Source organism: Barbus barbus (assembly GCF_936440315.1).
Source record: "Barbus barbus genome assembly, chromosome: 10".
NCBI classification, from domain to species: Eukaryota; Metazoa; Chordata; class Actinopteri; order Cypriniformes; family Cyprinidae; genus Barbus; species Barbus barbus.
The window spans coordinates 27,815,071-27,836,666 of record NC_136738.1 but is presented as its reverse complement, the minus strand read 5'-3'; the positions used below and the strand labels follow the sequence as shown (position 1 = coordinate 27,836,666).

General features: G+C 34.9%; 1 protein-coding gene across 2 annotated transcripts in view; it reads left to right on the top strand.

The window, feature by feature from the left end:
- LOC306876260 (dual specificity calcium/calmodulin-dependent 3',5'-cyclic nucleotide phosphodiesterase 1A-like) overlaps positions 1–21,593 on the top strand; it is a 61,408-nt gene extending 39,815 nt beyond the window's left edge. For both annotated transcript variants that reach the window (XM_079427282.1, XM_079427283.1), the window contains 12 exons: positions 2,268–2,450; positions 5,754–5,820; positions 5,925–6,041; positions 8,195–8,335; positions 8,535–8,635; positions 11,771–11,896; positions 11,987–12,088; positions 13,397–13,517; positions 14,907–14,988; positions 16,687–16,801; positions 16,887–17,074; positions 19,908–21,593. In XM_079427282.1, the coding sequence (XP_079283408.1) occupies positions 2,268–2,450; positions 5,754–5,820; positions 5,925–6,041; positions 8,195–8,335; positions 8,535–8,635; positions 11,771–11,896; positions 11,987–12,088; positions 13,397–13,517; positions 14,907–14,988; positions 16,687–16,801; positions 16,887–17,074; positions 19,908–20,176 (1,612 nt within the window). In that variant the 3' untranslated portion in view covers positions 20,177–21,593. The remainder of the gene's footprint in view (positions 1–2,267; positions 2,451–5,753; positions 5,821–5,924; positions 6,042–8,194; positions 8,336–8,534; positions 8,636–11,770; positions 11,897–11,986; positions 12,089–13,396; positions 13,518–14,906; positions 14,989–16,686; positions 16,802–16,886; positions 17,075–19,907) is intronic.
- The last annotated feature ends 3 nt before the right edge of the window (positions 21,594–21,596 follow it).

The following is a 21,596-nucleotide window of genomic DNA, read 5'->3' as shown; positions in this document are numbered from 1 at the left end:
AAACCGCTAAAATATGGGACAAACAGCATATGGATTTAATGGGTCAGTTCTGCCTAATGTAGCTGATCTGTCTAGTAGTTTCATGACTTTAACATTTCTTCCTTCCTTTTAAGGATGCATCTAGTTTTCTTCTTGATAATCATAGCTGCACGGTTCTCTGTCTTTCTCTGTTTTTTACTTTGATGGAGACCATGCTGCAACACATATAAATGGTATGAGTGTTCTCTCCCTGAAGGATTATTCATCTAGTCCACCTTTTTGTTGTTCAAGCATTCTCATCTCTATCTCCAGCAGTTAGCAGGAGGTGTTTCACATTTGTCTGAAGAGTATTTATGTTCAGCTTGCTCTCCGCGGAAGTCAGTCTCACAGTTAGTCGGCAGAGCCGTGTGTCCCATGGGCCCTCGATCCTAATTAACCGAGACCTAGAGCTCTGTTGCTCAGTTGTGCTTCAGACTGACATGTACAGAGCACTAGTGTTGTCCCACTAGAGCCCTGACAGCCTCTCGTTTGATGGGCTTGTGTTTAGACAGACTCGGCTATGGCTAATTACGTTTTCCTAATGACAGGCACAGGATGTATTTCCATGGTAGCAGCTTTGAGCAATTTTAGCTTGTTACTGGAACTCGGCGAATATTTGTTATGATAACATGTCGCATTTCCTGCGCAGGTCGGGCTTCCTACATAAGACTGAGAAATAACAGTCGCTATTCTTTTTGCCGCATTCATTTCTCAGGAAAAGCTTATTTATTTAATCTTATGCTGGTTGCTTAAGGTACTTCAGCGTTGAATACTGCTTTCTCTCCAATAGAGCGAGGGCAGGATGAGTCACGGCACTTTGAGAAAATGAGCAAGTGGCTGTGGAGACGTTTTCTTGCTTTCTCTGCACGTACTTGTAAACAGCACCTTCAGTTCAGAACAGCACACAGGTGTGGAACTGCATTTGGGTTCATTGGTCACAAAACCATCACATTTTACCATATACTACTACTTTGTATAAAAGATATTGTATAGTATTTTATACTACTACAGTACTATTAATAATATAGAGAGAGATAGAGAGATCTATTGCATAAATAAAATAATGGATATTTTAGGACCATTATATATTTTAATTTAGAGTTTCTCATTATTGTAATATATATATATATATATAAAACAATTCTATATATAATATATATAATTGTTTTATATCATTTTTATTAATTTATTGTTTTAGTATCTAAAGTTTATTAAATTAAAGGAATGAGTTTTTTTCTCTCTCTAATATTTAATCATAAAGCATATTTTAAGGCCATTAAGATTTTCTAATTTCAGTTTTTATATATATATATATATATATATATATATATATATATATATATATATATATTACAGATTCTCATTACTGTAAACTTTTTTTACATCAAATACAACTATGTTCTCTCTCTCTTTCTCTCTCTCATTTTTTCACCAATAAAGCATATTTTAGGGCCATTAAGATTTAACAATGGTCTTTTTTTACTTCAAATACAACCATGCTGTGTACACATTTCTAAATAAATAAAATAAAACATTTTAATTTCAAGAGTTTATTGTCGCAATGCGAAAATTCTTACTGTTTCTGAAAATGCTGCATTTCTGTAAGATTTTTTTTTTTTTGGACTTAGGTGTGAAATATGACTGGGACATATTCCTGACAGGTTTTGTGAGACTCGCCCTATTACAACCCACATACGGAGCCAAAAATAACAGCCTAAATACAGTATTCTTAATCTTTACACATCAGTTATTGCACATTGCAGGGATTGTAACACCCACCGACGCATATTTGAATGTAGGCTGCAGCCTCCTATGGGTTTTCCAGCTCTGTACTTCTGATGTTTTCTGATACTGTCACTAGAGCACAGATTCCCTGTTGACCGATATAAGTCGACCACATGCAGATATAGGTCGACCAGACTATAGGTTTTCAATTACGGAAGCTGATATCAAGAGAACAGTGTTGACAGACGACATGATGGTGATGAATGTTTTCTGTTTTTATTTACTTTTGTTATTTATTTTTCTAATTGCAATATTCAGAACTTAATATTTGAAAGCAGAAAATTGTCAATTTTATGGTGTATTTTCAAACAGTTAAATAAAAACTGCTACCAATTGCACTCTTCTACTTCACATACTAACATATAATATTTATCTTGGTAAAGGTCATGCTGTAGGATCTTCACAGCAGCTGCTGTGGGCTCTTTGTAGTAATATCCTCTGTGAAAATGTTTGTTGTTCTCCAGGCGGCTTCTGGACACAGAGGATGAGCTCAGTGATATCCAGGCAGACTCTGTGCCCATGGAGGTGCGAGATTGGTTGGCCTCCACCTTCACCAGGAAGATGGGAGTGGTGCGCAGACGGCCAGAAGAAAAGCCCCGGTTCCGCAGCATCGTTCACGCCGTTCAGGCTGGGATCTTTGTTGAACGGTATCTATTCTGTTTGTTATCCAAGAGTTAGTATGTTCACCATAATCAGAAATAATTTATAATTAGTTTCAACATGACCAAAGTGCATGATAGTTTGATTAGGAAATTTTCAATGATTCATTTAATAATAAATTCATTGTGATTTATGCTAATTAAGTTCATTGTTTGTGTAAAGTCATTGTTTACTCACCCTAATGTTGTTCTGAGATAGTATGAAGAATGTTGGTAACAGTTTCAGTTCCCAAAAAATCAATAGAAATCAATGGGAACTGAAAAACCTTGGTTACCAGCATTCTTCAAAATAAATGGAAATATACTTATATTTGATTCAGTACTGAAAAATATCTTTGCAATAGTGCAATAATTTTCACTATTTACTAGTTGCTTATTATGGCTATTATTAACATATTGGCTGTTTATTAGTACTTATAAAGCGCATATTCTGCATGACCATATTCTACATCCCTAATCCTACCAAAAACCTAAATAACTACCTCGCTAACTAATAAGCAGCAAATTAGGAGTTTATTGAGGCAAATGTCATAGTTAATGAATATCATGTTGTTGAATGAGAAACATGCTAACATTAAACTCAGATTAAAAAAGAATGTAGAGCATTCTAAATCAGTTATTGGGTTCCACCTTGACCAAGGTATTTCCTTTAAATGAAGCTGTCTAGGTAGGCTGCTCACTAGGTTTTTTGGGACAGAGCCTTTGTTTGACCATTTTACGTAAGTGAGTTTAAATCATACAGACAGTCCCATTTCACAGACCTGCCTGTTTTTTCCCTGCTAACTGGGAAAATGTCTACCAAGATTGCAAGCACGTAAGACACACTTAAGGGCTTGTTCTGCATAATCTTTTCCAGTAACTGAAAATGAATGCCTCGATCCATTCCATTTGCATCGCAGCCGTCCTCTCTGTGGCATGTACCCTCACGTCTGAGTAATACGCACTAGCCGCTCACTCCTACATGGGCAGAGCTCCTCATTTCCATGGAAACTCATTCAGAATGTCATAGACACCTGTTGAGCTTGAAGCGTTGATCACCGGGTGCTGTGTGAAATCGAGCGCAGGTTAGGGCTCTCTTAATGATACAAGACATTCAAAGGAGAAAAACATTTGTTATTTTATGGGATAAAAGGCTACATCAAACTCAGAAATTCAGAAATATGTGTTAAATAAGTGTTATTAATTATAATTTGTTTGATTTAATTTCAAACAAATAACTAATTTCTCATTAAAGAAGCTTTCATTACATTAGGGGTTTAATTTAAGTTTATTATAATAAAATATTTTAGTTAAGAATAATATAACACTCTAATAATGTTATAATTTATAATGATCAGAAACATATACAGTGTGTGTGTGTCTATATATATAATTACCATCAAAATTAAAGTTGGAATGATTTAGTTGATAGTATGAGATATTTAGCTGATATTAATTTATATTAAGAAAAAAATGTTCTGCATAGTGTAAACCTGTTCATTTTCCATTATTGTGATTTATCAGCGAGAGCCAAGTTAATAAAAATGCTCGAACTGAATTTGATCACTATGTACTATTATTTTGGAATCTGGACTGTGAGAAGTAACATGACGTTTTAAGTGCTTTTCCAGCCTCATTAAAAAAGGAAAGTTTTAGTGTTATGTCCTGCATATTCTTTGCTTTGATTCCCACTTGAATGTACTTGTACATTGGAATAAAGTTCTGCGAAGGTTCAGTTAACCACGTATAGATGTATACTGAATTTATTGCCGCTGTCAAAATCCAGAAAGTCCAGTGTTGTTTCTGCAGTTTTATCCCTGGATGTAATATCCTCTCCTCCGTCCTCATCTCTTAAACACTTTGGTAAAGCTCCATTTATACTCCAGACCTTAATAAAACCCTCATGATTATGATTAACAATTGCATGGTCTTGTGTAATGTCACTTACAGTGTAAGCTTAAAGGGTTCTCGCAGATGCATTTAAATGTCATAATTTTGATATCATTAATATAATTCATGTCAGTTTTTTAAAGCTCTTTTTGACCCATTTTTAATCAACATCAAGAATTTAGGTTAATGTTTCTATGAATGTCAAACAAGAAAATGTATATTTTTAGGTTAAGTTCAGAAGTTTCTAACCACTTTAATCATCTTTAGCCTGTACTGGTTCATTTTACATGGTGTTCAGGGGCAGACTGGCCATCTGGCAGACCGGGCATTTTCCCGCTGGGCCGACGTATTTTTTGGGCCGGGCCTATACATCTTCTCATACCATATTTGTCTGATCGGCCCATAAAACTCTTAGCAACCTATAGTTTTTCTGCCTAAATAGTTGACAGCGCTGTGGTCTTTGTGGCTGTTTAATGTATTTGTCAAAAAAAGTCGGTTTAGGATTTTTCCCCCCAGACAGACCGGCCCATGAGACATTTAATCAGCAGCCCATTGGTTATTTTCTTAATTGACATTGGGCTGACCCAATCACATCTTTAAACAACTCCCCTTTTGGGCTCTCTCTCTCTCTCTCTCTCTCTCTCTCTCTCTCTCACACACACACACACACAGTGATGTATTGTAACGAAGTAATAATACAGTACTTAAGTTTTTTTTTGGAGTATCTGTAGCCTACTTGAATTTTTATATTTCAGCCAACTTTTACTTTTACTCCACTACATTTCCTAATTAAAACGTATACTTTTACTCTGATACATGCAAACAAGTGCGCGCACAATCGCGGATGATTCATTTTCCACTCAAAGTGGAGTCTGGGGTGTGTGATATACAGTATATCTTCTGCAATAATAGGGTAAGTGTTGTTGTAATGATGTGTGATCTGACATTATCAAGTAGGCTCTATCATCAAATCACACACAGAGTGCACGCACTTGATTTATTAATGTATTAAAAAATTCCAGGCATTCTAAATTATAGACAGCAAGAATGCTTCTGTATGCTTTTTATATTTATATAATATAGTTAACTTCTATATCTATGTCACACAAAGAGTACCGTTTTTCTGCAGATTTCAGCATGAACACATTTAATAATCATTTCATACAAGTTCAGTAAAGCAATAAGTGACTTACATTTTAGACTTATTGCTTGTTTTTGCTAAATTTTGCCAAAGAAAATAGTTCCAAACAAAGATCACAGCACTGTTTTGCGTCTCTGAGCAATGGACGGTGTACTTATTGAATGAATCAGCCGTTTGAACGAATCGGTTGAATAAATGATTCAGTGATTCACTCATTAAAATGTGTCTTGTTTAAAACGGCTTTAGTTATAGGAAAAAAGACGGTTTGTGTGTGTTTGCAGAATGTACAGAAGAACATCCAACATGGCAGGGTTGACCTATCCACTATCTGTAATTACAGCTCTAAAGGTACAGATTATCTTTACAGTAGACTATAACATGGCTTTAGTTTGTTTCCTTAAACTTTTATGCTGTATCTGCCACCAATTCATAGGAGTCTTCCTCTTTTTCAGGATGTTGATAAATGGTCATTTGACGTCTTCACGCTTCAAGAGGCGAGTAGTGAACACGCTCTGAAGTTCCTGGTGTATGAACTGCTCACCAGATATGACCTGATCAGCCGTTTCAGGGTATGAGAGACTTGAAAACCAGACACACACCAAAACTGTGATATTAAACACATTGTTTACCTGGGATATTGACTCATACACCCATAGGGAAACTACCATGCTGCCACTGAATAAAATTACATCTGTCATTTATATTTACCCTTATGTCCTTTCAAACCATATATGTATTTGTCTCCTTTTTTATGCCGTTACAATGAATAAGGACGGAGGTGTTCAAGCTTCAAAAAGAACACACAAAACAATCATTACAAAATTATAGCTGTAGCCTACAGTATATTATTTATGCACTTTATTTAAAGTCTTCTGAAAGCAGGTAACTTTGTGTGAGAAAATTTAAATCGTCATTCCCTATTTTCATCACTAAATTAGTCACTGATTCAGTTCAGAATCATTGAATTGAGGAGTTCTCTAAGTCTGATTCAGTAATTCAGTCTTATGAACCTGATTGAATGATCAGTTAAAAAGATCAAATAATGATTTATTCACAAATTCATGATGGTTCAAGATTTGCAGTGAATAGCTACTTAAATTACAATCCGTTCTACTGACAAAAAGCTATAATCGAAAGACTTGAAATATAATGCATGAGTTAAATTAACTAGTTTTATAATATGTTTATAGTTCTTTTGCTTTTTGAAGCTTAAACGCTTCAGACTTCATTCTCCGTGACTGCATAGAAAAGAGTAACTAGCTCATCAAATAATCTTTCTGTTTGCATTCAATGGAAAAAAAGAAACTCGTACAGGTTTGAAATGACATGGAAATGAGTTTTGCATACTATTTCTATAATATATTATGATTTCATCCTTTTGGAATCACACTTTTTTCTTAGCCAAAGTTTTAACCAAAGTTGACGTTGTTTCCAAAGCATGCATGTTTTTTTTCTCCTTGTAACAGGAGATTTATATGTGATATACATCTGATACGAGTCATCTGACATTTTCCATCTGCGTCCTTTCTTTGTTTTTCACCATTGTGTCAGCTCTCATCAGTTCTTACCCTTTTCACAAGTGCGGTGACGACAGACTCTAAACTCACACACACAGAGCTTCATGATTACAATATAAATGCAAGCGATACATGTGGCCTGTGTTTGGGTTTAGGTGGTCAGGTATGGAGTCCCTTCTCTTCATGTAACTATATACACATGGATATAACGCTCCTGCAAATGGGTCCTTCACACTTCGGTTGCCTGTAACATGCTCCATTAATCTGCTGTGGCAGGAAATGTAAGGCCTTTGACTGAAGCCTGAAAGCACATTCTGTCTGGGGTTGGAAATCAAGAATCAGTTCCATAAAAAAAAAAAAAAAAAAATGTTTTTTTTGTTGTTGTTTGATTCTGTTAATGGATCTTAAACCAACTTTTGTTATTGAAATTTTATGAATATTTCTAATTAGCCTTCATTTGATTCATTCAGTTTTAGTAATATTAGTTTTTCTTCTTCAACTTTTTTGGTTACTTTCCATTGCAACATTTTCATCAATATTTTGGTTCTGCTTTTACACTTTTTTTATATTTTATATTATATTTAGTTTTAATTACAGAAAAATGTTCAAGATTTTTTAGTCTTAGTTTCAGTTAACAATAACAACAGTGCCAGTATATTTTAGTACAGCCATCAGTTCCATCCACCTTGGTGAAAGAATACAGATGTTTAAGATAAAAAAATAATAATAATAATAATAAATGATGGTGGTGAGTTTGCAGTCTGAATTTAATGTAATGATGAATGAACATAGAAGATTCACAAATCACTAAAACATGACAGAAAAAACAACAACAATATTGCTCTTGCCACAAGGTCAAAAATAATAAGTGATTGTGAGAGAAAGTTTTAAACAAATGAAAACCAAAAAAAGTCTTAATAAATAAAATAGTTATTTTACAATAAAGAATGTGAGATATAAGGTTACAGTAATTAGATATAAAGTCACAGTTATGATAAATTAAGATAAATCAATTTGCAGTTGTGAGATATCAGGTCAAACACATAAAAATTCAATTTGCAGGTTGTTATGCAACGTCTTTGCTAAAAAAAAAAAAAAGGGTATTCGTTTCTTTGAAATAAGTAAAATTCTTACTGACCCCAAACTTGTGAACAGTGAACAGTTAAAATGTAGTTGTACTGTGATTTGTCTTCTTTTCTGTGCAGATACCAGTGTCCTCCTTGGTGTCATTTGTGGAAGCTCTGGAAATCGGCTACAGCAAGCACAGAAACCCTTACCACAATCTGATCCACGCTGCCGATGTCACGCAGACAGCACACTATCTGATGCTACACACTGGCATTATGGTGAGTGAGCGCTCAGTGAATTGTACATGCATGTCTCTCACCGACAAATATGACATCTGTTTGTAGTCAACACGAGCTGAACGCTTGAGGTCTTAACTTGCAGGTTAATATGTGCAGATGTTGAAATTCATTTCGATGATGTTGAATCATGGTAATGATGATTATTTGGGTAATGGCTGACTGGTTTGCTCTCCCACAGCACTGGCTCACTGAACTGGAAATATTGGCCATGGTGTTTGCTGCTGCTATCCACGACTTTGAACACACTGGAACCACCAATAACTTTCACATCCAGACCAGGTGTGTGGTGACCATAAGAAGCAGCCAGTGGTCTAAATCAAGCATCCAAATTAGAAATATGCTAATTTAAAGAAATAGTTCACTCAACATTTGCTGAAAATTTCCTCACCCTTAGGTCATCCAAAATGTAGATGTGTTTGTATCTTCACAGGAATAGATTTGGAGAAATTTGACATTACATTACTTGCTCACCAGTAGATCCTCTGCACTGAATGGATGCCGTCAGAATGAGAGTCCAAACTGTTAAAACACCTTAATGATAGATTTTGTCTTACAAAAACACAGCTTTTCACTTCACAAGATTGATGGACTGGAGTGGTGTGGACTACTTGTGGATTATTGTGATGTTTTTATCAGCTGTTTGGACTGACGGCACCCATTCACCCATTGGTGAGCAAGTGATGTTATGTTACATTTTTCGAAATCTGTTCTGTTGAAGAAACAAACCCATCTACATTTTGGTTGAATTTCTTTAATTTGAGCTAATGGTGGACAGGTATGAAGGTACCTGCTGAAAACTAGCTTTAGACTGGCTTTCAAAGACACAATAACATCAAACCTGCATCTACAGCAAATTCTATTAAATTTAGACATAAGCAAGCTAATATTTACTATACTTGTTTCTTGGTATAAATGAAATCATATGTTGATTATATATTTCAATTTTAAATTATGTTTTAAACGTATTAAAAATAGTTTCCATTATTAATAAATATTCAAAATATAATGTATGAAAAATTTAACTTAAAACATTATTTAAAATAAAACTTTATGGCATGTATTCATATTTGCTAAATATTTATAAAATGTGTATTATTATAAATAATTTTAATCAGCATTTCTTATGTCTTGAATTGATTTTTTTTAAAGCAAGCTTGTCTCAGTCCATTTGCATTATTGCCTTAAATTGCATTGCTGCCTTACAATTTGACCATATGGAGTAGTCTTAAAATTATAATGATGCTACTTACCATTTGGAACAGTATTTGCATCTGGAGCACGTCTATGATGCATTAAAATGCTGCCTTCGTAGGCAGCTTACTAGGGTTTGGACTGGAGCCTAGTGTAAAAGCCACATAGATAGTGTGTGTGTGTGTGTGTGTGTATGTACTAGAAAGAGATAATACACTGGTCACATTCTAACACAGTTTATCTTCTGGTGGGCTATTGCGGAGCAGAATTGATCATGTTTTCAATTAATCTTCAGTGACAGAATCTACATCAGAATCACTCGTGTTGTTGTTGCTCTGTGTTGGTTCACGTCAGGCAGGACATCTTTTGAAGTGAAGTGACATATGGCCAAGTATGGTGACCCATACTCGGAATTCGTGCTCTGCATTTAACCCATCCAACGTGCACACACACAGCAGTGAACACACACACCGTGAACACACACCCGGAGCAGTGGGCAGGCATTTATGCTGCAGCGCCCGGGGAGCAGTTGGAGGTTCGGTGCCTTGCTCAAGGGCACCTCAGTCGTGGTATTGAGGGTGGAGAGAGCGCTGGACATTCACTCCCCCCACCTACAATCCGTGCCGGCCCGAGACTCGAACCCACAACCTTTGGATTACGAGTCTCAACTCTCTAACCATTAGGCCACTTCCCCACGTCTTTTTCGTGTTAATACATTTCAAAGGATCCTTGAGATCCTTTTTACAGTAACAGGCCTCATTTAGCATGACAGCTCATGGCAGACGTCATTATTCTGAGAAGTACATCACGGCATTAGCTTTTGTCGCTGGTACTGCAGCATGCAGTGCTTTTGGAGGAGCGCTTGATCATCAGTGAGTAGTGGGAGACGAGACTTGTGTGATGGGGAAAAATGGAGCCATTACTCTTGATATCTCTGATTGACGCTGATGTTCCACCTCAGCTTGTAGTTCTCCTCAATTTTACTTTTCAAGAGAATGAAAAGTAAATCTCCTGAGTAATATCTGTCTATCTCACTGAATAAAATGGGTTTTCTTAGAAATACATTTGTATGGAATGGGCTAAAAGGCGAATAGTGACTAGCAGGAACTTACAGTAAGATATAGTTAATTCTTCGGGACTTTTGGTTTAGAAAAGCCCTGTTCTTATCAAGAAACATTTTTGGCCATAGATTTAGTACATTTTCTAAAGTCAGTATCAGTAAAGTCATTTCTATTTCAAATAAATTCCATTTTTTAGTTTCTATTGATCAAACAAATATATTAGGCACTGCAAGTTTTCAACATTTATAATAATAAGAAATCAAATCATCACCATATCTGCATATTAGAATCATGTGACACTGAAGACTTCAGTGATAGGTGAAAGAAAAATGCTGAGAAAACAGGAATAAAATAAAATTTAAAATATAATTAAAATGAAAACAGTTATTTTAAATTGTAAAAATATTTCATAATATTACAGTTTTTACTGTATTTTTAATCAAATAAATGCAGTCGTGGTGAGCATAAGAGGCTTCTTTTTAAAACATAAAAAAAAAAATTTGGACAGTAGTGTACAAGCTCTTTTAATATACAGCAGGTTCTTTACTTTAGCTATATTAGCTAATATAGTATAATAGTATATATATATATTAGTATATAGTATATAATCTGATGCATGTCCAAGCTGCTCTTTTTCATACCTATATTTAAACTGGTGCAATAAAATATTTAATTGACATTAAATGATAAAGCTCCAATTTTCATAACCAAACGTATGTACAATTTTGAATACGTACAAGTGCAACTGAGAACACAAATCTTGTGTTGAATTGAAAAACAGCTCTTTTAGATCCATCATGCCAAGTTTGACATCAATGATGTCAAATTAGTTCTTGTGCGTCACAGTCAGGGCAGTATTTTCAGCCAAAATGACTTTGAAATTTCCGTCATTTCTTCACACAAAACTTCAGAACATTTGAAAGGTACTGTATGAGTCATATAATCTACTTTTATGTTGTTTTTATGCTCCTTTTTGAAGCATGACAGCCCCTGGTGACAATAAGCTTTCATAAAAAAAATGTCTTTTGTGTTCCACAAAAGAAAGAAAGAAAGAATTGAAATGACGTAAAGGCAACTAAATGATGATGAAATTTTCATTTTTGACTAGTTATTGACAAAATGTAGGATATTTTTGGACTCTTCTTTCTTTGGTCCTGCACAGATCAGAAGTGGCCATCCTGTACAACGATCGCTCGGTTCTGGAAAACCACCATGTGAGCGCAGCCTACAGACTCATGCAAGAAGATGAGATGAACATCCTGGTTAACCTCTCGAAGGATGACTGGAGGTACGCTGCGGTTTGTTCCTACGTGGAATGGCGGGTCTGTTCTGGGAAAGTGCATGTGCTTTGAGTTGTGCTGTGCTGTGTTTTCCACAGGGAGCTGCGTACGCTGGTGATCGAGATGGTCATGAGCACAGATATGTCCTGCCATTTCCAGCAGATCAAGACGATGAGGAACGCGCTGCAGCAGCCGGAGGGGTGAGTGGCGCTCCTGTGGTTTTCTGAGAGTGTGTGAACACGAGGCTGTTAATGAATTATTGTGATTGAGTATCCGCCTTATGGAAATGTGTCATATATCTTGCGTAGTACCCTTTAGGACTGGATGGTTGACTGTATGATTTATGAGCTGTGTGATGAAATAAATGCTTCAAGACTACAGACTTTTCTCTTCATTTACTTGTTATAAATTATTTTATTTGTTTTGTTTTTGTGTCCATTAAACTCTAAACAGAATCAGTCGACATAGGTCATTAACCAGGCTCATAAGATTATTAACAAAAACAACTAAAACTCCAGGGTCTATTTTCCCAGTTTTATCAGGAAAAAAGGCATTTCAGATCTATGAGGACATTTAATCTCTTTATTTTGTACTTCAGATGCATCCTTCTGATGGAAGAAATGCTTTGCTCTGTTGGCAGAAATGATTTTGTAATTATATTGATGTCTTAAATTTCACTTGACATTTTAAGTTTATTTTGAAATTATTTAATGTCTGCTTGTCTAATCTTTACCTAGGCCTTTGTTTGCCAATGATAAAGACAAATTATATGCTAAAGTGACTAGATAATAAACTGAAAAGTGAATATGCACAACTATACAAAAGTCTGTAGTCAGACAATTATACTGTATGAGCGGCATACTATAAAACTACAATATTGTGAAATAATATTACAATTTCAAATAACTCTTTTCTTTGTTAATATATTTTGAAATGTAATTAATTCCTGTGAATTTTTCTAATATGCTGATTTGGTGCTCATGAAACATTTCTTATTACTATCAATATTGATTGAAAACAGCTGTGCTGCTTAATATTTTTGTGCAAATGCATTTTTGCTGTTAAAGTATCTTAATATAATATAACTACTGTATAAGTTTGAACTAAAGGATTTGGACCACATCTAAGATTTGTGTATATATTGTACTTGTTATAAAATACATTTGGTAGTAGAATAAATTTTTTATTTATTCCTTTAGTGTAGTCTTTTTACCAAACTTAGCAGTGTAAATATTTTTAGTACTGTAAGTACTGTCGGTAGTATTTCCGGCAAAATATAGTTGTTACTACAGTTGCAAATTGCAAATTTTAAACAGAGAAACAGAGTGACAGACAGAGGATGATGGTGCCATTAGACACAATCCTCTCGTGTCCTTTGTTTGTGAATGTGGGCGTGTAATTTATGGATTCATAATTTGTTTACACGCACTCCAGTGGATCTTACAGCTTGTGTTTGTGATGAAGTGTTTGTATGTGACTGATGAAGCTCTGATGAATGTGTCTATCAGAATAGACAAGGCTAAAGCGCTGTCCCTGATGCTGCACGCGGCTGATATCAGCCATCCCGCTAAGGGCTGGAAACTGCACTACCGCTGGACACAAGCCCTCATGGAGGAGTTCTTCAGACAGGTACACACTTCATAATATTTATCTCTCATAGCACAAACAGAACTCCCAGAGACACACACTTACTAGATATAAACATCATCTGGGAAAACTGGAGTCCATCAAAGAGCTGTGCTATTTTACTGCCATTAAGATACTTTAAAAAATATATATTTTAAATTAGTTGTCATTTTTTTGTTTTCCATTTTAAAAATATTTTAAATTAGTTTTTATTTTTCTGTTTTCCATTTTGATTTCAATTTTCTAATTAAATAACTAAAACTTTAATTAATTAATATTTTAGTAATTTTGTTGTGTGTTTTTGTCATTTTTATTGGTTATTGTTTTAAATATATCTATATAGTTTGGATATATTTTTTAAGTTTAATTTTTTTTTCAACACTGTCTTTATTGATTTTAGAAAATGTAACATGAAATACAGTAAGAAAAACAATAAACAAAATAAAAAAGTTAAGTTTTAGTTTTAGTTAATTTAGTAAATTAAGTTAAACTGAATGAAAGTGAGAAATTAGTAGCTTGGGCAACTAGCTAAACATATTTAAAATTTATTTTAATTTTAAGTTCAAATTTATTTTTTATTTGAAATAACAAAAATGGTTTTATTATTTTAGTTTTAATTTAAACCATAATAACCATATCTAAGTGGTTATGCACATAACCAAAGAATTGTATTTTGTGTGTGTGTGTGTGTGTGTGTGTGTGTGGTTTATGAGGACACAAATTTGTATAATTACATGGGTATGACAGAGGTATTACAATATGAAGGTGGTTTATGAGGACACTGCCTATGTCCCCGTAATTCAAAAGGCTTAAAAAACATACTAAGTGGTGTTTTTTTTTTAATCTAAAAATGCACAAAGTCTCCTGTGAGGGCTACGTTTAGGTGTAGGGTTGGTGTAGGACAATAGCACACACAGTTTGTTCAGTATAAAAACCATTACACCTATGGAGAGTCCCCATAAACCACAAAAACCAACGTGTGTGTGTGTGTGTGTGTGTGTGAGAGAGAGAGAGAGAGAGAGAGAGAGAGAGAGAGAATAAAAAATAAAATAAGTGTACATTCGTTTAATGAAGAAATATTAATCACAATAGAATAGAATAGAATAGAATAGAATAGAATAGAATAGAATAGAATAGAATAGAATAGAATAGAAAAATTGATAACCATGCGAAGTCGCAACTGAACTTAACCAGGATCCATTTGTATTCTGAGTTTGTTTTGGAAGCTGCACTCAGAATCCCATTGGCTCAGAAATCACGGGTACACGATGTCTCTGTCTGCTTTACTTCTCAAGCACAAAGACGGAAGAGGAAAGTTTTATTAGACTATTCACAGGACTCTGAATCAGTGTGAGTGAGTAATTCTTTCTGATTCTTTTATTGTCTCTGCAGGGTGACAAGGAGGCAGAACTAGGGCTGCCGTTCTCTCCACTGTGTGACCGGAAAGCTACCATGATTGCCCAGTCTCAGATAGGTATAGTAGAGCTAACACACACACACACACACACGTGAGCACTGACAGCCACTGAGGCCATGTTTGGAAAAGCATGCTCACATACTACTTCCACTATCACTGTATAGTATTTGTATTTGCTTGCTTTACAAAGTTTATGCATGAAATACAGAGACGGTCTTCTACAATTGTAATACTGTACACCATAATGCTTTATGCTCAGCTTGACCTTCCATTTTCAAGGTTGATAAATAGACATTGTTATTTTGAGTCATTTATTTAAGTGGACTACCAAATGTTAGACGTTAATGTTAATACTAAAACAATTGCTTAACATTTTCAAATACTGTATTAACAAACATTCTGTGTTTATTTAGAATAGGGCTGTTAAGCGATTACATTTTTAAATCTAAATTATATTATGTGCCAATTAATTAATCAAATTGATCACAAATTAATCGCAATTTTAGCTGAGAAATGACCCTATACAAATAATTTAAGGTGATTATTGTTTTATTTGAGAAAAAAAGCATTGAATAGACATTACAAAAACTACCTTTAGAAATAAATATTTTGATTCAGCATTGTATAAATTTAAATAAATGGGTATTATGTTTTTTTAAGAATATTTAAATATGAAATGATTTTTTTAGTTAGAGCAGTAGTCAAGACGGAGCAACTGAAGATTTTTATCTCTGTAAAATTAATAACATTGTTTTTCATCTGCTTGTATTTTTTTGTTTTCTTGTGCTTTTATATATTTCAGATTATTTATTTTTTGTTTTTGGAAATATGTGTAATTTTTCCAGAATGACAATGAAAACAACAAAAAAAGTTTTTTAAATCTATTTTAGAAAAACAATAAAATAAAAAAGTTATAGATTATAGATCAAGATGAAAACTTGATGCCACTCATGAACATCAATGCATTCTATGCAAAATGTGCATATTTGTGCACAGTATACATATTATAATACTGTAGAAATATCACAGTATGAGAGAACAGTATGTTACTATACTTGTTTTATTGAATCTATTGTAAGTTTTTCTGTGATTTGTTGGTATGGAAATTTGAATGTAAAGAGTAGGGGAAAGTTGAACAGTATAGTTAAAATATGCAGTAAGATAGTGGGAACTGAGTTAAGGACTATCGCACAAATTTATGAATATAAGGTGACTAAGAAGGGCCAGTTAGTCCTGTCTGATATCACCCATCCATTGTGTGATGAATTTCAATTGCTTCCTTCTGGTCGGAGACTTAAACTCCCTTTGTGTAAATCAAATAGATATAAGAATTCTTTTGTACCGGCAGCAATAGCGTTCTTAAATAATTTATTATAATTATTATTATTATTATTTTTTTTTTTTTTCTTGTTGGATATTGTGTGTTGTGTGGCTGTTGCATGTTTACTGATGTTTACTGCTATCTACATAAAGAATGGCCTTTTTAAGGACAATAAAGTTAACCTACCTACCTACTATTCTGTTGTGAGCATATCCATACAGACGTGTCTTTACTGCCGACATGCTCAGCTCTTTACTGCCCTCAAGAGTCTGCTAAGGCAATTACATGCTCTTTTGTCATAAAATAAATTTATTTAATGACACAATAACTAAAGGCGTCTTGATTGGATCAAAAACCGTTATTGCTAATGAGTTTCTAGCTGGTTAAATAAACAACAAAGGTTTCTAAACAAATACCATTTTTTTTCTTCAAAGGGTTCATCGATTTCATCGTTGAGCCCACGTTCTCTGTTCTGGTCGACACCACAGAGAAGATCATTAGTCCTCTCATAGAGGAAGCTGTAAAATCTGGGGGTGTCCGCAGGTCAAGGTGAGGTGACGGTCATGTGTTCATCATGGTAAAGGTGTTTGATGGAGAGATGATAATCTGTGTGTAATCTACTGTTGCTGTGCAGTTTGACGGGTCGGGGCTCGGCCGCGGTGGTGGAGTCAGTACAGAGACACAGCGGTCGGGGTTCGAATGACGAGCAGGGAGGCACTACAGATTACTCTCTGGGCAGCATCGACATGAAACGAGTCCAACACCTGCTCTCTGAGATCATCCAGAACAACAAGGAGCGCTGGAAAGAGCTGTCTGTTCAAGGTCTGTACACATCTGATTTTGTTTCTATCCCCTATTCACTATACACTCCAACTCGTTCATTACAAATAAAAAAATGTGTCAAAAGATTAAACATTGCAATTTTCATTAAAAACAAATTTAGTTGAGTGTCTCAAAACATTTGAGTGGTGGAGTTTAAGTAACAGAAGGAACAAACATATAGTGGTACTATACTGTATCTACACATATAGTAGATTATAGTATATTATCAATTCACACAATGTTTGTAAACAAAAGAATAACTCACTTTGTTAAAAAAAAATATATGAATATATAAATACAGTGGTGTGAAAAAGTGTTGGCCCCCTTCCTGATTTTGTTTTTTATTTTTTTGCATGTTTGTCACACTTTAATGTTTCAGATCATCAAACAAATTTAAATATTAATCAAAGATAACACAAGTTGGTGTAATAAACCATAACTGTGGTTTATCACACCTGAGTTCAGTTTCTCTAGCCACACCCAGGACTGATTACTGCCACACCTGTTCGCAATCAAGAAATCACTTAAATAGGACCTGCCTGACAAAGTGAAGCAGCCCAAAAGATCCTCAAAAGCTACACATCATGTTGAGATCCAAAGAAATTCAGGAACAAATGAGAAAGAAAGTAATTGAGATCTATCAGTCTGGAAAAGGTTATAAAGCCATTTCTAAAGCTTTGGGACTCCAGCGAACCACAGTGAGAGCCATTATCCACAAATGGAGAAAACATGGAACAGTGGTGGACCTTCCTAGGAGTGGACCAAAATTACCCCAAGAGCGCAGCGACGACTCATCCAAGAGGTCACAAAAGACCCCACAACAACATCTAAAGAACTGCACGCCTCACTCGCCTCAGTTAAGGTGAGTGTTCATGACTCCACCATAAGAAAGAGACTGGGCAAAAATAGCCTGCATGGCAGAGTTCCAAGACGAAAACCACTGCTGAGCAAAAAGAACATAAAGGCTCGTCTCAGTTTAGCCAGAAAACATCTTGATGATCCCCAAGACTTTTGGGAAAATACTCTGTGGACTGACGAGACAAAAGTTTAACTTTTTGGAAGGTGTGTGTCCCATTACATCTGGCGTAAAAGTAACAGCATTTCAGAAAAAGAACATCATACCAACAGTAAAATATGGTGGTGGTAGTGTGATGGTCTGGGGCTGTTATGCTGCTTCAGGACCTGGAAGACTTGCTGTGATAAATGGAACCATGAATTCAGCTGTCTACCAAAAAATCCTGAAAGACAATGTCCGGCCATCTGTTCGTGACCTCAAGCTGAAGTGAACTTGGTTTCTGCAGCAGGACAATGATCCAAAACACACCAGCAAATCCATCTCTGAATGGCTGAAGAAAAACAAAATTAAGACTTTGGAGTGGCCTAGTCAAAGTCCTGACCTGAATCCTATTGAGATGCTGTGGCATGACCTTAAAAAGGCGGTTCATGCTCAAACCCTCCAATGTGGCTGAATTACAACAAGATGAGTGGGCCAAAATTCCTCCACAGCGCTGTAACAGACTCATTGCAAGTTATCGCAAACGCTTGATTGCAGTTGTTGCTGCTAAGGGTGGCCCAACCAGTTATTAGGTTTAGGGGGCAAGCACTTTTTCACACAGGCCCATGTGGGTTTGCATTTTGTTTTCCCTTCATAATAAAAAACTTAATTCAAAAACTGCATGTTGTGTTTACTTGTGTTATCTTTGATTAATATTTAAATTTGTTTGATGATCTGAAACATTAAAGTGTGACAAACATGCAAAAAAAAAATAAAAATCAGGAAGGGGGCCAACACTTTTTCACACCACTGTATTAACTAAAACAAAATTAAAATATTAATAAAATAAAATGTTAATGAAGTATAAATTGCAAAATACATAATACATAAAATATCATTTTTAAATTGTATTAAATTAAATAAATTGCCTCAAAATATATTTACATTTAAATAAAATTGTAAAATATTAATAAAATAAAGAAAATAAAACAATAATATATTTGTAGAAAATTACATATTTGATTTTATTATTAAATATTAAAATACACCTTGTTTTATGACTGTGATAAAATCAAATATGTATAGTTTTCAAAAATTAAAAAAGATTTTATCATTTATATTTAAAACCTTTATTAGCTTATGTGCCAATTATTTAATTTTATTTTTTTATTTTATTCCACTGTAACCAGACAAAAAAAATCAATTAAAAGTGTCTTCGTAGTTTTGTGTGTGTGTGTGTGATTAGCATTCGGGCTGAAAAATGATTAATCGTGATTAATGGCATTCAATATAAAAGTTTAAGTTTACATACTGTATGTGTGTAATTTGTGTATCTATTATGTATACACACACATGCATGCATATATTAAGGAAAAATGTTAGATTTATATATAAAATATTTATATTTATATAAATATATATACATACGAATATTTTTTAAATGTATACAATACATATATGTGTGTATAAATATACACACACATAGTATATAAACAAACTTTTATTTTGAATGCCATTAATCGTGGTTAATCGTTTTGCAGCTCTAAGTAGCATTATGCCACACATTCTTGAACTTAACTTCTATTGCATTCCTTCAAAATATAACAACTCTTCCACAGACACGACCCCTTTGCGAGTTACACAGTAAAAACAAAAAAATACAAAAAAACATTGTTTCTTTCTGCTTCAAAATTTCCTGATCATTTCAGTGTTACTTGCAGATTCTGTCAAAATTCTTGAAATTTACTATTGAATTCCCCATTGAATAGTGACCTATCGGTTGTGTTTAGTGAGATATAGTGCCCAGGATAGCTGATCTCACTTCCTGTCTCTTCCCAGAGTTGGCCAACAAACAACACGAGAGAATGTCAGACCTGGAAGAGGAGCCCTTGAGAAACACACAAGTCACATTGTCCCACAGCAGTCCAGCCAGAGGGAGTCACGACTCTGAGTCAAAGTCCCTGAACGAACTGAACAATACGGACTCCACTCACTCTTCCCAGGACTCTCTGGACCAGAGTTCCCAGTCCCCGACGGAAGGGCCGGGTGACGGCTCGCCAGCGGAGCACAGCTCAGAAACTCTGCCTTGGAACGGCAAAAGCGCCTGACATCACACGGACGGTGCCAAGCCTGAATGTTTTTAATCAGAAACAGGATGATGTACATAGCATTGTCCTCATTGTATTGTAATGCTATTATACTCTCGGGCTCGGAGGGCTAATTGTGCAGACAGATGCGCGGAATGTCCACGCAGCGCATCGTAGAGATGGTAGTGTGCAGTGTTGTCATTGCGACTGTGTTATTGCTGGAGACAGACCTCCATTGTCCCCTTGAGGAGGATTTTAGCAAGTCCCTGAAACGCAACGCTACCTATTTGCTTCCCGGGCTTTATTCCTGTTGGTTCAATTCGTTTTTTTTTTTTTTTTTTTTTTTTTATGTTTTTCTTTTCTCTCTCTTTTTTTTTTTGTTTGTTTGTAGATTGTCATTATTTATTAAAGATTACGCAGCTACACTTTGCACCACAATTAGTTTCAGTATTTTATTGTCGATACGGTCATGCTTACCGGCTCTCTGCGGCACATTAGGACAGAAAGGCTGGAATATTTTACTTCATTCTGGCATGAACTGTCTCTGTGGACTTATGAATGTTATTTCCTCCAATTTCCAGAACAATCCATAAAGAGCATTTTTTATTGTAGCATGACACGTATAGTATGCGCAGTTATAAAATTTTAGTAGAACATGCCGCCTATTAAATCATGAGCCAATTTTTTTACGGTAGAGGTACATATCCTCAAGGGGGACGTTATTTCATTTAAAAAAACAAACACACATTCTCGAAATGAACAAAACTGTGTCCCTTTAAACCCATACAGTATTATAGTACATAGCAGTGTCTAAATAAATGTTACATACATTGGCTGTGTTCGGATGGAATACTAGCTTACTACTCACCGAATACTGTGCAGTATATACTGTTTAAATTGTGAAACAGAATGCATTATATAACAGTTTTAAGGAATATGCTCTGTTTAGTGTTAAAAACAGTTTTAGTCTAATGTTAGAAATCGCTAATATTGCATTCGTTTCATGATCCACTGGAAATGAAGGGGTCAAATTAAGCAATTTGGCACATGTGGTAAATCATTTGGGTATTCCATGTATACTGTGCCCTGTATGCATAGCCTACTGTATACTGAGAAACAGTAATAGTATGCTTTTCTGAACACAGCCATTGTGCATTACACTGTTCTTCAGAATCTCAGAACATTCATGAGGTACTAAACATGTGCTACCAAATCACTGTATCATGTTTTATAACTTTCTGTGAAAATACTGATCAAATATTATTTTTTTGCATTATATATGACATAAACCGCCCAAAACAAGATTTTTGTCATTTGTATCTCTTTTAAAGTCTGATGTAACACCACTGCCTTCACCCTCATATGCATTTTGCAAAGCACATTCGAGCTCAGGGTCTGTTAAATTGTAGAAAGTAAGTTTATTAAAGAGAAAAGCTTCAAA